The sequence below is a fragment of the Fukomys damarensis genome, unplaced genomic scaffold (assembly GCF_012274545.1).
Source record: "Fukomys damarensis isolate Sample0158 unplaced genomic scaffold, DMR_v1.0_HiC HiC_scaffold_12, whole genome shotgun sequence".
Taxonomy (NCBI): Eukaryota; Metazoa; Chordata; class Mammalia; order Rodentia; family Bathyergidae; genus Fukomys; species Fukomys damarensis.
This window is the reverse complement of record NW_022900924.1, coordinates 54,680,599-54,695,678: the sequence shown is the minus strand read 5'-3', so window position 1 is coordinate 54,695,678 and position 15,080 is coordinate 54,680,599. Positions and strand designations below refer to the sequence as shown.

Sequence of the window (15,080 nt, the reverse complement as noted above, 5' to 3'; positions counted from 1 at the left end):
GCGGGCACAGGGTGTGTGTGTGTGTGTGTGTGTGTGTGGCAGGCAGCCTTGGCTGTTGCTCACCAGCAGGGCCCTTGCTTTCTCACTCTCCCTAGAACCCCAGTGCCCAGCTCCCACCATGAGGCAGAAGAGGAACCTCAGGTCCAGACAGCAGGCCCCCCAACGCAAGTAGTCCCCGACCCAATGGCCATGGCTTCTCAGGGCCATGGTAACAGGAGCCAGGGGCTCCCTGTCTCCTGAGGACACAGCGGCAAGAGGAACAGCCCCCCATATATACACCCAGTTACCTTGGGCAATCCGCAGCTTCACCTCCAGGTCCACTGGGGTCGACACCACTGACTTAGTGAGCACGAGCACGTTCTCGAAGCCGATCACCACCACCAGGTACGGGAAGATCTCTCTGGGGTCAGAGGAGGTAAGGTGTGGCTCTGAGGCCCCGAGAGCACAGGGCAGAAACACACCCCAGGCTGCTGTCCACACAGTGCTCAGCTTTCAGGTAGGCTCAGCCTCTCACCAAGGGGCCAGCACCCAGCCCGGTGCCCTCTGGCACAGGCAAGGCCCCCCCAGGAAGCTGCTGGCTCTTCTGGTCCTCACACACCAGACTCCCCTGGGAACCACCATGGCGAGACGCCGTATCAGTAACTCCAGGCCTCCCGTGAAGGCCACATGGAAGGGGTGGAGCAGCCTAAAGCCTCAAGGCTTTGCTGAGAAGCTGTGCTGGGAGAAGAGCAACTGCCGCTTTAGGGACGAGACTGGGGAGCGGACCCGGGCAGGGCCCTTCCGCTGAGCTATTCCCTGCCGCACTTCTTTGTTCTGGTGTTGAGACAGTAGCTCACTATTTCATCCAGGCCCAGCCTTGAATTTGCTACGCAGCCCAGGCTGGACTCTCAACTGCTGATCTTCCTGTTTCAGCCTCCTGAGCAGCTGCGACTATGCTAAACTAACAGCAATTGCTCCTAAAGGACACGCTCCCCAGCTCACACCCCCCTGGTCTCACATGACTGTGGACAGACCCTCAGGAAGGCAGCCAAGCCCAGGGGAGTACCGGCTCTGAGGAGGGGACACAAAAGGAGGCAGGTGCTCCCCAACAAGGAGAGGCATGGGTGTGTGCCTGATGCAGGTCAAGCCCAGCACCATAAAAAGAAACTTGCTTTAAGTCCGGGAATTTAGCTCAGTGGTGCCACCGTCTGCCTCACAAGTACAAGGATGGGAGTTTGATCCCCGGTACCAAAACAAAACAAAGAAAAAGAAACCTGCTTTCCCCATGAGCTTCCTGACAAGCCAAGGTTGGGGACAGCAGACACCAGGGGCCAGGCAGGTGGGGCCTGACCAGAGCCCAAAGCTTGAAGCCCAGCTGGGAAGGCTTCCAGACACTGACTCGGACAGCAACGGGGTCCTCAGATCCCTTACAGAGTTTATGCTAAGCTTAATCTTTGATTAGATGTGTAAGTTCTTATGAACAAAAAAAAAGAAGGAAATGCACCCCGCACCTCCCCTTCTGTGACATGAGCCATCAAGAAGCAGTGTGAATGTGGCTGCAGCACATAAAATACGGGGAAGGAGGGTAGGCAACCTCGATGTGACAAGAGTTTAGATGCATTATGTATGTATGCCACCTCCCCTGATAAGGATACAGGTACTGTAATCACACATGCAATATCTTCCCACATAAACACTCCATCTGTGCACAACACAACCACACACGTGTGTGCACGGATATACCATATTACCCCCAAATACCAACACAGGCCAGGTACTGAAAGGGGAAGAAATGCACCTCCCGAATGCCAGAAACAGCATGGTGAAGATAGGGGTACTGAGCTTCCGGTCCAGGGAGGGCCCAGTGCCTGGATGTGCATGGCTCCCGGGTCCAGCGGTGCCTACTGGGGACCTACCCGCCATTGAGTGTGGGTGTCAGGCCGAAGAGCGTGCAGAGCCCCACGGACATGAGCAGCGAGCTGAGCACTGTGACCACGGCGGCCAGGGCCAGTCCCCACTTGGACTTGACCATGTCGATCTTGCCTGGAGGGCAGAGGGCACGTCAGGGTGGCCCAGCAGTCACGTGTGTCCTAGCAGGCACCATGCGACAGCACCCGGTCCACCCGACATGGCACAGTTCTGAGAGCCCTAACCCAGAAGGTTCTGAGATGCAAGAAGGGCCCTGGACCCCGAGATGCTGTCTGGGTGGGGATGAAGCCCTAGCTTTGGGGCCATCCCTGTCACCAGCCACCTCCGGAGGCAGCGAAGCAGGAGCCGGGACCTACGTGTGGAGAAGTAGATGTAGGCGAACAGGATGATGTAGGTGGTCACCAGGGGGATGAGCTCGGCGATGCCAATCTCTTCCTTGAAGTGCACATGGACCAGGCTCTCCGCCCGAAGGCTGCAGTTGGGGCTGGGGTGGAGGAGCATGAGGCGGGACCGAAGGCTGCCCAGGAACCTGGGACACAGGAAAGCTTGGAGGGTGCTCAGGCCTCCTCCTCCCCGATCCGTGTTAGGAGGGGGCTTCCCAGCCACCAAGCTCCTCAAAGTTCCCCAGGGGCAGCAAGAGCTGCACAGCAGGAGGTCCCTTGCTCCTTTCCTGACCCACTGCACCACCCTGACTGCCAAAGGACCAGGCACCTCAGGTGTCCCTGCCAAGAGCAGGCAGTTGTCGGTGGTGCTCCAGGGAGGGCTCAGCACAGTCACCAGGGACCGGGTGCCCCACACCCGGGACACTGGGACCGACAGCCCTGCCTTCCGTGTTTGTAAGCAGTCGGCTGTCAGACCTCCCCACTCAGATGCAGCAGACAGCACTCTGGGCTAGAGGAGAGAGTGCTTCTGCAGGGGGCCTGAAGGCCATCCGAACCCCACTCAAACCTCTGTCACCCACTGACTGGCCACAAACCCAGAGCTGACCGCCTTACTTGGCGTGGTAGTGCTGGAAGACCAGGGTGATCGTGTAGGACACCGTCCTCCTCTTCCTGTACAGGCTCACCCCGCTGTACTTCCCGGGAACACCAAACAGCAAGTCTGTGCAGACGGCAGGCACCGATGGTGGGACGACAGCCACGGCAGGGCCACAAGACCCCTCCCCAAGGACAGGAAGCCCGGGCCTCAGAGCACCTGACCAAGGAGCAGCGGTGCCTACCCTTGAGTGTGGCGGAAGTCTGCAGTGTCTTGGGCTCGTGCTGGTGGATGGTCCCGATGATGTCGGGGTCGGCGTGGAAGCGCTCCCGCTCATTCTGCCAGAAGTTGCCCGGGGACAGCAGCAGGCAGCCATGCTCGGGGAGCAGGTTCCGGAGTTTCCTAAGGCCTGGCAGCAGGTCAGTCACCTGCAGGCACACCTCCTCCAGACTCCTGGTCCCAGAGCTGTGTGGGAGACAGGACAAGGCGCCTGCCGTGCCAGCCAATGGGGCAGGCCCACCGTGCTGGGGCACTGTACTGTCACCTATGTGCCCACATCTGTGCCCAGTATCGCTGAAGAGCCTCACGACTAGGGAAGGTATTTCAGAGGGGTCAACATCCAAACCAGTGCCAGCCCCTCCTCCCAGGGGTGTGTGGAGTTGTGTGAAACCTGTCACCTTGGAGGGGACACACACTGACCCTGGCCAAATTCATGGGCAAGAGGCCACAGGGAGAAGGGTCAGGGCTCCGCTTCGTTTACTAAAGCCCCAGTCCCAGACATCAGCTCACTAAGACCTGGAGGAGACACAGCCCCCACAGCCAGGATGCTCCAGAACCCACTGACAGCTGGGAGCAAGGCCTGGGCTGGCGATGCAGGTGTGCCCAAGTAGAGCCACCACCACCCTCACAGCTCACCACCTAGAGGTGAGAGCCGTGTGCATCATGGCCAGCCGGCTCTCAGCCCGCACACAGCCCAGTCTGAGCAGTGACGACGGAGCAGAGTCCAGGCTCTAAGGGGGGCTGTCTGCCCAGGTGAGGGGACCCCCCCAGCAGAATTGCAGGATGCCGGGGAATTCAAGGCTCACCCCCTCCACCGTTCTGCAGAGCTCGCTGCTCAGCAGGGTCCTTCAGGTAGGGCCGGGGTACCTGTCGCGAAGCACATGGTTCCGGATCTCCTCCACCAGCTGGAACGCCCGGGACAGAGGGGAGCGGAACACATCCACTGCCAAGAGGTTCTTATGCCAAGGCGACACTGAGGTCTTCACGAATATCTGCTGGATGTAAGCCACCGGGGCACCCACATACTGCAGGGGAAACGGGGGAGGTCAGCTCGGCGCAGCAGGCAGAACCACGGCTCCACAGGGTGGAGCACTGTGGTGAAGGCACCGGCAGACAGCGGCCAACGGCCAAGCCACTCATCACCACCTCACTAGCCGCTCTTGGGCTGCAGGGGCAGTGGGCGCTGCATGGACAGAGGCCTGAGCTGTTTCCGTGGAACGGACTGGGCAATGGCTGACAAGTTCCCAAAGGAGCCTGTCTCACGGATCCATGTCCTGCATTTGCAGCAGGACAGTGCGTTTCTAAGGCCACAAAACCCAGCTCTAACCATCCAGCCTCGGAAGCGCTCTGGGACACCTAGGTCTGTTTCCTTGCAGAGATGGAGAGCCTGTCTCACGGATCCATGTCCTGCATTTGCAGCAGGACAGTGCGTTTCTAAGGCCACAAAACCCAGCTCTAACCATCCAGCCTCGGAAGCGCTCTGGGACACCTAGGTCTGTTTCCTTGCAGAGAGAGGACCAAGATGCTGCCTGAAGCACCCAGACGTCCGCATATACCTCACGCACTGTGCACATGATGTGCAAACAGACACGCAGGACGTCCATGTCCTGCATTTGCAGCAGGACAGTGCGTTTCTAAGGCCACAAAACCCAGCTCTAACCATCCAGCCTCGGAAGCGCTCTGGGACACCTAGGTCTGTTTCCTTGCAGAGAGAGGACCAAGATGCTGCCTGAAGCACCCAGACGTCCGCATATACCTCACGCACTGTGCACATGATGTGCAAACAGACACGCAGGACGAGGAGCCACAGAAGCACCAGCCACAGCAGGGACCCCTCATTCTGCCCCCACGCAGGCCCCTCCCTGCCCCTTCCACCCCATCACCCACCTCAGCTCACCACAGCACGCAAGGGGCAGGGCGCTCACGTGAGACTCCCAGACCCAACACGTGAGGCGAGCTCAGTGGGCCAAGTGGCCACGGGGATGGGGAGGCAGACTGCAGGGGGCACAGATGGCTGGGAGCCCCAGGGAGAATGAAAGTGGGTGAGGATGAAGCTGGCTGAGTCATTGGCACTTTACGCAGAAAAGCCTCGTGTCTCTGAGGGGAGGCAGAGAGGAGGACACGGGCTGTACCCACGACCCCCGTGCCGCCAGTGTCATCACCACGAGCACCACAGGGCTTAGGTTGGATGAGGGCAGCCACTGAGCTGCTCACCAGTCCGCTCCAGACCACCGTGAGGCCAGGCCACGTCAGTGCCTCTAAGCCAAAAGCATAGTCAGAGCAACCCGGAGCCCTGGGGAACGCTAGGATGACGGCTCTGAGTCTCAGAGCTGCTAGGCCTGGGGGAAGGGGCAGAAACTGCCTCCACCACAGCAGCCAGGAGGTGTGGGTGCCCCATGGGCTCAGCACAGCTCTGTGACAGGCGGTCACCCCAGCACTCCTCAGGCCCACCAGGCCTGCACAGCTGACCCTGTGAGGTTCCCAAGCCAGCACCGCTGAGCCTCCATGGCCAAATTTCCATACAGAGCCAATGAAAGGCACGAGGGCTGGGCTCAGGGCTACGGGGTGTTCCGCTCCCCGGGCTCCAATTCCTGTTGGGAAGGGTGCACACCGCCAGCCCATCCTCCTACTGAGGAAGGAGCACCACGGGGCATGGGAACAGGGCGCCCGTCTGCACAGGCATCTTCCTCCTCAGAATTCCCGGCACCCAGCACCCCAGTTTTCAGCCTCTGACTTCACAGTAACCCCTGCTGGCTGAGGCCCTGGATGGGAAAGGCCCTGAACAGGCTGCTCGCATGGGGCCAGCGCCTCTCCTCCATCCCCACTGACTGCCTGACCCTTTGTGGCAGGGGTCCGTGTCTCTCCAACTCTCCCAAGAGCCAGCCATTTCCCCACCCATCATCTGGTTCTGCGCCCTGCAGCTTCCCTATCCAGACTCTGGAACTATAGGCAGTGAGTGACACTGGGCACCCGTCACTCAGTCTTAACTTGGGAGCCCCCAGAAGCAGCCTCTCACACCCAGTTCATCCGGGAAGTGCAGGAAGCAGGGGGACACAGGCAGCCGCCACAGGGTGTGCTGAGCAAGTGGCCTCTGGGGGCACCTGAAGGTGACACCCTGGCTCCCGCTGTGCGGCTGGGGGCTACTCCCAGGTCACATGCTCCACAGCAGCACAGAGGCCCTCAGCGAGGGGCAGCTGCCTGCACGGCACTGCTCTGCGGAGGGGCTCCCTCCACCCCCATGTGGTGTGCGACGGAGAACCTGCAGAGCAAGCAGTGACACGTGCTGTCCACCCAGCACAGACCAGGTGCCCTGAGGGAACAACTCCGGGTGGATGGGGCCTGGCACACAGGAAATGCTGTCCGGAGCCAGTGTCCAGGTCCCCCACGGGATTAAAAGCGCACTGGACCTCTGCTCCGCTTCGAACAAGCAGGATACACAGATGTCGCCTTGGAGATGAGGCCACTCTGGTGAAACCAGACAGCACGCTGCACAATGCTTGGGAAGGAGCAGTTGGCTCGGCCGAGGCCCCACTGGATGCCACTGTGTCAGGCGCAAGGAAGCAGACTGTTCCTCTGCGCTCCAAAGGGACTGCAGTTTTGGGGCAGACCATGGGCTAAAGGGCCCGACGAGCAAACAAGGTTCTGACGGATGAAAGACGAAGGTCACACAGTCACCGTGAGTAAACCTGGGGTGGCCGACTCCCGAGCCCCACACTCCCCAGGACACCCAGGGCGCCTTGGCCACCTCTGTGCACAGTGTGAGGCCCCACCTGGGGCGTCCTGGAAGCCCCGCATCCAGGCTCAAGCAGCCACCACAAACACTGCAACGCCAACCTCAGATGCCCAGTGTGGAACAAGCCCGGCCACTGGTGGACCCGCCATGGGCAGCCTGGCAAAGACTCAGGGTCCCGTGATCTAGCAAGCCAGGGCTGGGGTTTGGGCTGCCGCTTCACCAGTGCACCACGCTGTCCTCAACTCTACACGCGCCTTCCCTCATATGCAGAGCACCACGCGGAGCCCTGGTATCTCCTCTCCCTGACACACAGGGCCCCCTTCAGAATGGCTCTTCCAGGAAAGGGCGGGCTGGGGTGTGGAGGGCAGAGTAGGCCCAGGAGGCCACTGAGCTTCAGGTTCCAGCCCCAAGGGTCTCCGGCTCCCCAGCCTCAGTTTGTCCCTACTCAGGAGAATGGGCTCAGACCTCAGACCTCACAGGTCACTGGAAAGGCTGACAAAGTGACATGTGTAGCCCATCTAGTAAAGGGTCTGGGCATAGCGGCCCTCTGCCCTACACAGTCCCACACCTCGAGGTTCACGAGTGCAGGGGGACGGACCCAGAGGCCCTGCCTGCCTTGTCACCTTGCTCCAAACTGCGCGCTGCTCACCACATACTAAGTCAGGCCACTGGGTTCACTCAGCAAGAAGCCTTTCCCAAGCCATCTGTCGCAAGTGGAACCCAGGTGCCCATGACCTGACAGACAGACCACAACGCCAATACATCCGGAGCCAGGGCCACCTCACAGAGGGACAGCCCAGGGCAGGGTGCCGAGGCTTGGCATGCATGTGATGTGCTTTTCTTTTTAAGACAAAAGATGGTCATACATGAGTTGTTTTTTTTTCTTTCTCCCCTCCCTCCCCCCGTTCATGAGTTGCTTTTCTCTAAACTTAACTCTCAGTATTCAGAGTCAATTGCAATGTTGCAGTATAGGCACTTGTCTCTGAAAGGCCACTGACCTAAGGCACTCATGGGGTGCACACTGAGGGTCATCCAGGCACGGGACTCCTCCTCCTCCTCCCCTCCCCGCCTCTGCTCTGGCCAACTGGACTGATCAGTGACCACAATGGTGGTGGCAACAGCCACGAACATCTGCTGGATCAAATAATGGATCAGACACTATGTTAATTAAGCCTTTGCATTTCTTCACATAATCCTTGTGTATTTATTTACGGAGGGGTTATACTGGGGATAGAGCCCAGTGTGGTGCAGAGCTATGCCCACAGCCCTTTTTAGTTTGCTTTGTTTTTCCTTTTTGTTTTTTGAGACAGGGTCTCTCTCTGTAGTTGAGACTGACCTGGAACTATGTAGCCCAGGCTGGTCCAAACTCAGCGATCCTCCTGCCCCAGCCTCCCTAGTGCTGGGATTACAGGCGTGCGCTACCATGCCTGACACTTGTTAGTTTTTTTGAAACAGGGTCTTCCTAAGTTGTCCAGGCTGGCCTCAAACTTGTGATCCTTCTGCCTCGGCCTCCCAAGTAGCTGGGATTATGCCCAGCATAATGTAGGTATGCAGGCGGCAGAACCACTAAGCTAAATCCCCAGCCCTTGTAGGTATAATTCTTATTCCCATTTCATGAATGTGAAAACTCAGGGCAGAAAAATATAAAGCAGTCTGCCCAAGGTCACACCGCTGGGGAACATAAGGTCTCTGTTCCGGTCCTCCAGGGAGGGGAGCCTCCGGCCAGGGGATGGCCCTTTCCAACTGCACAAGGCCAGGACCTTCGTGATTCCAACAGAGTGGACTGCACTTGGCCAAGGACCTGGCGGGGTTGATTAGGTTCGTTCTAGAGGACACATGGGCAGCAACTGCCAGGTGCAGCTACCCCGTGGTGGACAGCTGAGGTGGGGGGCAGTAAGAGCCACCCTGTGTGAAAGAAATCAGGCCAACACAAAATGACAAAATACTTTCACACACATATCACAAATCAGCCAGGCTACTTGAACAACGTCGTACGTAAGTCACCTGGGAAATGCGAACAAAACCACAATGAGATTTTGCTACATAAACATCTACAGAATGGCTTAAAATGCCAAACTAAACAACACACGACGCCAAGAACTGTACACCACCAAGTCTGAACCCTATGTATGAAAATTTAGAAAATAATTTAGGAGTTCAAGGGGTATGGCAGAATGAGATTTATCATCCGAACTCACGGTGTATTCAGGTCTCCTTAGCTTTTGCCTAATGTCCTTTTTCTCTTTCAGGTGCACCAGGACACATCACACTTAGCTGTCACATCTCTCCAGGCTCTTCTGAGCCTGCAACAGTTTCTCAGACCCTGCTGGCTTCTAAGGAAAATGGTATTTTGTGGAGCAGGCACAGAGGTCAGGAGCACACACTGCTCCACTCTCACCCGCCTGAGGGGTGCCCATCAGGACTCCCCACACCATGCTGTCCTCTTAGGGAGGAGTCTCTAGCACAGTCCATGCCTGAGGAGCGAGGAGTCAGGTGTTACCTCCACGAGAACTGAGTTTCTACATAAATTTTCCTGCCCAAGGATGTTTGGTGTCCCCCATTTATTTATTTAATCAAATACATCAGGATGGGCTTAAGGATATTTATTTTGTACTTGGGTACACGTGTATGTGTCTGTGCACAACGTACATGAGTGTGTATTGTTACATATATACATAAAAGCCAATACTACCTTGTTCTTGGCAAAAACTGCTATAGTACTGGTCACTGGGAAGTCGTTTGATGTCCCCTTGCTGACATGTATTTATTTCAACCTCCAAAGAACTTTGTGTTCTCCTCCCAAGCACAGCATGATCTCCTCAAGGACTGTGAGCCTCTGGCCATCCCTGCATCACCCTGTGGGGCCACCAGATTAAGCTCGAGTGGAGCTAAGGCCAGGAAGGGAGGGGAAGGGAGGAGGTCTCGTCCCTGCTGTGGGAAGCAGGTGCCTGCTGTGTGTGGCCCAAGGCTCAGGCTCCTGCCCTCCTGCCGGAAATATCCCCTCTCATTCTTAGCCACCAGACAAAGCTGACAAGGAAGCAGCCACTCTGCAGGACAGGCCTCGGGGTGGGAAAGGCAGGCAAGCCCCTGGGAGCAACGCTCCCTCTCTTCCTCCACAATGCACAGGGCCAAAGGCCCTAGGCCCTACTGGACAGGCCGAGCGTGGGGCCGACCCAGAGAGGAGAATGCTGACACTGCCTCACATGAAGTGCTGAAGGCGGCCTGCCCTGGCCGTGAGTGCCCTGAGAGCCACAGCAGTCCCTTTTCATGTACTCTGTTTGCACCGAGTTTTCTGTTTCTTTCCTGTATACTTTTATCATGGACAGGAAATAAAGTGAGGCCTACAGAACCGGTGACTGCAAGGAGGCCTGCAGGGGACGGGGCTCCACCAGAACTCAAATGGACAGCCCTGATGTGAGGGCACAATGTGCGACGTCACTGCCCCAGGACGACAGAGGGCCCGACAGGATTATCACTTCCACCCACTCTGCACCGCAGCAGGGAGACGACGCGGTGGGCCTGGGAACCACCCGTCCGTCACCCTGTGACACTAAGAGGCAAGAAGGTGCAGCGTGAACGAGAAGGCCCATCCTGAGCGTGTGAAGGGACCACGCCGCCCTGCGCCACCACGGGCAGCCCGGGCCAGGCTGTGCCCTTCCCACGGACACCACTGCAGCCACGGCTCCAGCTCCCCGGCAGCAGGGGCAAAGCTCAGCAGCAGCAGCCCACAGGGAAACGGGAAGCAGGCGCTACCACTGTGAGGAGAAGCGCTCCGCTCACCCTTCCTCCCTCAGCAAGCCCGGCACCTGCCCGCGGGGCCACCGCCCAACACACCAAGGACGGCAGGCAGTGTCCGCCCGTGGAGGTACAACGCCAGGATGGGCCCAGGAGTCGGGGAGGTGGGGCCTGAGCTGAGCCAGTGATGGGACAGACCAGCCTCGCTCCTCCGAATCGGCGCTAGGCCCAGGAGTTCTGCCTTGTGAAAACTGAGTGGCCCAGGCTCTTGGTCGAGCTGAGCCCAGCTTCCCTACCTGTACTAAAGGCAAAAAGCATGCATTTTCCCTGAGCAGATCAGGGGCAGAAAACAGGACCTGGTTTCCTAGGCGGGCACACTTCTCGTCATCCACGTTTCCCTCAGCCCACCAATCTCCGCACACCTACCCACTCGGGTCGCTCGCTGGGCTCCCCCGGCCGGCGGTCAGGGCTGGTGCTGGGCGGGGCGTAGTCCTTCACTGGGGTGGCAAACTCCACAGGGCCAGTGCCTGGCAGGGGCAGCTTCAGCAGCGGGTAGCTGCGGGAGGGAAGGGAGAGGTGAGATGAGAGTGAAGACCGCGCCCACAATGGCACAGCAGCGCCTGCAGCTGCAAGGAACAGCCCTCTGCCGGGACCACAATGTGCTCAGTAGATCAGTCACCGAGTCAGTGCCAGGACTCGGGCCATCCACCCCCGAATCGTTAAAGTCTGTCTCATAAAAGCCAACTGATAAAAGCGTTCAGACTTAATGAAGGCAAGATGCAAAGAACAAAATTTAAAACCTTCCAGTTGAATTAGACATAAGATAGTGATTTGAAAAGCCAGAGGGACTGTGATTCAGATGGTGGGCAACTGCTCCTTTTAAAGGACAGTCAGCTGGGCTGGGGATTTAGCTCAGTGGTTCTGCCGCCTGCTTTGTAAGCACAAGGACCCGAGTTTGATCCCTTTTTTTTTAAAAAAAAAAAAAAAAAAAAAAAAGGATAGCCAGGCATGGTGGCACACACCTGTGATCCAGCACTCTGGAGGCTGAAGCAGGAGGATCATCACTAATTCAAGGCCAGCCTGAGCTCACAGTGAGACCCCGTCTCAAAAAACAAAACAAAAAAGAAAAACCTTTGGCTTCACAGTGAAAAACTGGCAGAGATGTGCACTTAGTTTCAGGGCTGTTTTTCTTCCCCCTGTACCAGGGATCCAACTCAGGACCTTGCACTTGCCAGGCAGGCACAGTGCTGCTGAGCTACATCCCCAGCCCTCAGGTCTCTTTTTTTTTGTTTTGTTTTTTTGTTTTTGAGACAGGGTCTCACTATGTAGTTGAGACTGACCTGGAACTCACTATGTAGCCCAGGCTGGTCTCAAACTCACAGCGATCCTCCTGCCTTAGCCTCCCGAGTGCGGGGATTACAGGCGTGCACCACCACGCCTGGCTGGTCTTTTTTAAAAAAAAGAATTTTCATAAAGTTTAGAAATAATTTTGTACAATATACATTACAGTGCACTGCCACACACACTCCTGTGTATCACTACGTGGATCAAACTATGGAGCCTCCCCAGGCCGAGGGCAGCTGGAGTGCGATATATGCCTGTAATCCCAGCACACCAGAGGCTGAGGCAGGAAGATCGCCCTGAGTTTGAGGCCACCCTTGGCTATATGGTGAGTTCAAGGCCAGCCTGCATTACAAGGCGAGACCCTGTCTTAGAACAAAAACAGCCGGGCATGGTGGTGCACGCCTGTAATCCCAGTACTGGGAGGCTGAGGCAGGAGGATCACTGTGAGTTCAAGGCCAGCCTGAGCTACATAGTGAGACCCTGTCTCAAAAAACAAAAAGACAACAACAAAAAAGAAAACTCTTACATGACGTTTAGGATGTGCCTAGAACTATTCTAAGCACTTCACAAGCATGAGCTATGGAAATGCTCCCTAGGAAGTAAGTGCTGGCCTTGTCTCCCTGTCACAGGGGATGCACAGAATCATGAAGTAACTGGCTGAAGGTCATTGACCCAGGTTTCCAACCCAAGAAGCCAGTTTCCCATTCTGCACTTTCCAAACTGAACCGCCAACTACAACACGAAGCCATCCTTGCGGAAAACAGGCCTTTATGCTGCAAAGGCACTAGATCTTCACATCCCCATTATTCTACCCCGAATCTAGGGTGCAGTCAGCTGGTGCGATGTGAATGGCCAAGATGAAAGCCCACCACAGAGGGGCCGTGTGGCTCAGCCTCCTCCTCCGTGTGGGCCAGGGCCCTGTCTGCTCAGGGCCAGGGGCTGTGGACCCGCAGCCACATTCTGCAAATATCTGAGCATCAATTTTGGGCCGGTACTTGTGCAAGGTCCAGGGACAGTGAGACGGCTCTGCTCTGTTAGAATTCACACTTGGGCTCAGTGTTGAAATCAAAGTTCCCCATTCCCCAAAGTGTGTGACGTTAGAGAACAGCATGTTCTTAGTAACTGGTGTAAGATAAGAAAAGTGGTTTTTCTTTGTTAATGTTAAGCCATCTCATCTTTAGATAGCATAATGCTCCTTTGTGTTATCTGGTTTGATGTTTCTTCCACTTCTTGCAGTAACAGTGTGTTACTGATTCCTAAGAGATCACTGATGATTTGGTATGTAAAGGTTTCTAGCATGCATTGCCATTGTGAAATACTTTGTGTTTCCTATTTACTTTGGCTTTTTTTTTTTTTTCGGTTGTACAGAAGTTATGTTGTGACAGCATGGTACTGGCAAAGAAACAGACCTGAGGATCAGTAGAATAGAAGATGCAGAAACAACTCCTGATGAACTCAGCTACCTCATCTTTGACAAAGAAGCTAACCATCCTCAGTGGGGGAAAGATAAGCCTCTTCAATAAATTGTGTTAGAAAAACTGGATTTCAACCTTCCAAAAATAAAAACTAGACCCTTTTCTTTCACCATGCACTAAACTAAAATCCAAGTGGATTAAAGATCTAAATATTAAAACAGAAACACTAAACTTGTTGGCAGATAAGTTAGGCAGAACTCTCAAAGACACTAGCATAGGAAAAGACTTTATAGTGAGTACCAGGTCAGTCTCAACTACATGGGGAGACCCTGTCTCAAAAAAATATATAAATAAATAAAAAATAAAGGAAAAGAGTTTATGAACAACTCCTCAGTAGCACAGGAACTCACACAAAGAATCAACAACTGGGATCACATCTTATTAAAAAGCTTCTGCACTACAAGAGAAACCACCAACAGAGCTAAGAGACAACCTATAATGTGGGAAAAAAATTTTACCAGCTATTCAGACAAAGGTCTACTATCTAGAATAAAGAACGCAAAAAAAAAAAAAAAAAAAAAATCAGGCCCCCTCAAATATAAAGACCTGATTCAAAAATGGGCATCTGAAATGAACAGACATTTCTCAAACAAGTAAAATCAGCAAATAAATATGTGAAAAAATGTCCAACATCACTGGTCATTCAAGAGGTACAGATGAAAACAACACTGAGGTTGCCCCTCACTCCAGAAAGAATGGCTGCTATCAAGAAATCGACCAAGCCAGTGATTTATCTCAGTGGTTCCACCACCTGTTTCATCTTCGCAAGCACAAGGTCCAGAGTTCAATCCCTGGTACCAAAAACAAAACAAAACAACAACAAAAAGAAATCAACCAATAAAAAATGCTGGTGCGGTTGTGAGGAGAAAGGAATCCTTCTCCATTGTTGGTGGGAGTGCAGACTGGTGCAACCACTGTGGAAATCAGTGTGGAGATTCCTCAAAAAACAAGGATTAGAAGTCCTATTTGACCCAACTATTCCTCTGCTGGGTATCTTTCCAAAAGAATTAAAAGCGTCATATCACAGTGACATATGTTCACCCATGTTTATAGCAGCACAGTATGTAACAGCTAAAGCTTGGAAACAATCAATTTGCCCATCAACTGGAGAATGGATAAAGATGTGGGTTTTTTTTTTTAATAAAACAGAGTACTACTAAGCCATAAAGAATGAGAAACAAGAGACATTTATAGGTAAATGGATGTACATTGAGGCCACACTCTTAAGTTAAACAAAGAGGGCACACATGTGTAAATACCAAATAGTTTCCTTGGTGGGAGAAGCTAAAAGTGTAAGCAAGGATCAAAATGCACGATGGATGGTCAGCTCCTTTGTCAAAGATGAGGTAGCTGAGTACATCTGCATTTGTTTTTGTGTCTTCCAGTCTGTTCCACTGATCCTCAGGCCTATTTCTTTGCCAGTACCATGCTGTTTTTATCACAGTGGCTTTGTAGTATAGTTTCAAATTGGGAATTGTTACACCTGGTGCCATGTGACTGTTGCCTATAATGGCTTTTGCTATTCTAGGTCTCTTGTGGTTCCAAATGAATTTTTGGATTCTTTTTTCTAGTTCTGTGAAATATAGTGTTGGAATTTCAATTGGCATTGCATTGAATGTATATAGCAGTTT

General features: G+C 54.5%; 1 protein-coding gene across 1 annotated transcript in view; it reads right to left on the bottom strand.

Moving 5' to 3' along the window:
* The window catches only part of Scap (SREBF chaperone), a 43,893-nt gene that overhangs the window by 6,183 nt on the left and 22,630 nt on the right, over positions 1–15,080 (bottom strand). Inside the window, exons 3-9 of the mRNA XM_033762703.1 lie at positions 11,057–11,186; positions 4,030–4,187; positions 3,128–3,348; positions 2,904–3,009; positions 2,265–2,437; positions 1,896–2,022; positions 288–400 (exon numbers count right to left, since the gene is read on the bottom strand). Coding sequence (XP_033618594.1) covers positions 288–400; positions 1,896–2,022; positions 2,265–2,437; positions 2,904–3,009; positions 3,128–3,348; positions 4,030–4,187; positions 11,057–11,186 — 1,028 coding nt within the window. The remainder of the gene's footprint in view (positions 1–287; positions 401–1,895; positions 2,023–2,264; positions 2,438–2,903; positions 3,010–3,127; positions 3,349–4,029; positions 4,188–11,056; positions 11,187–15,080) is intronic.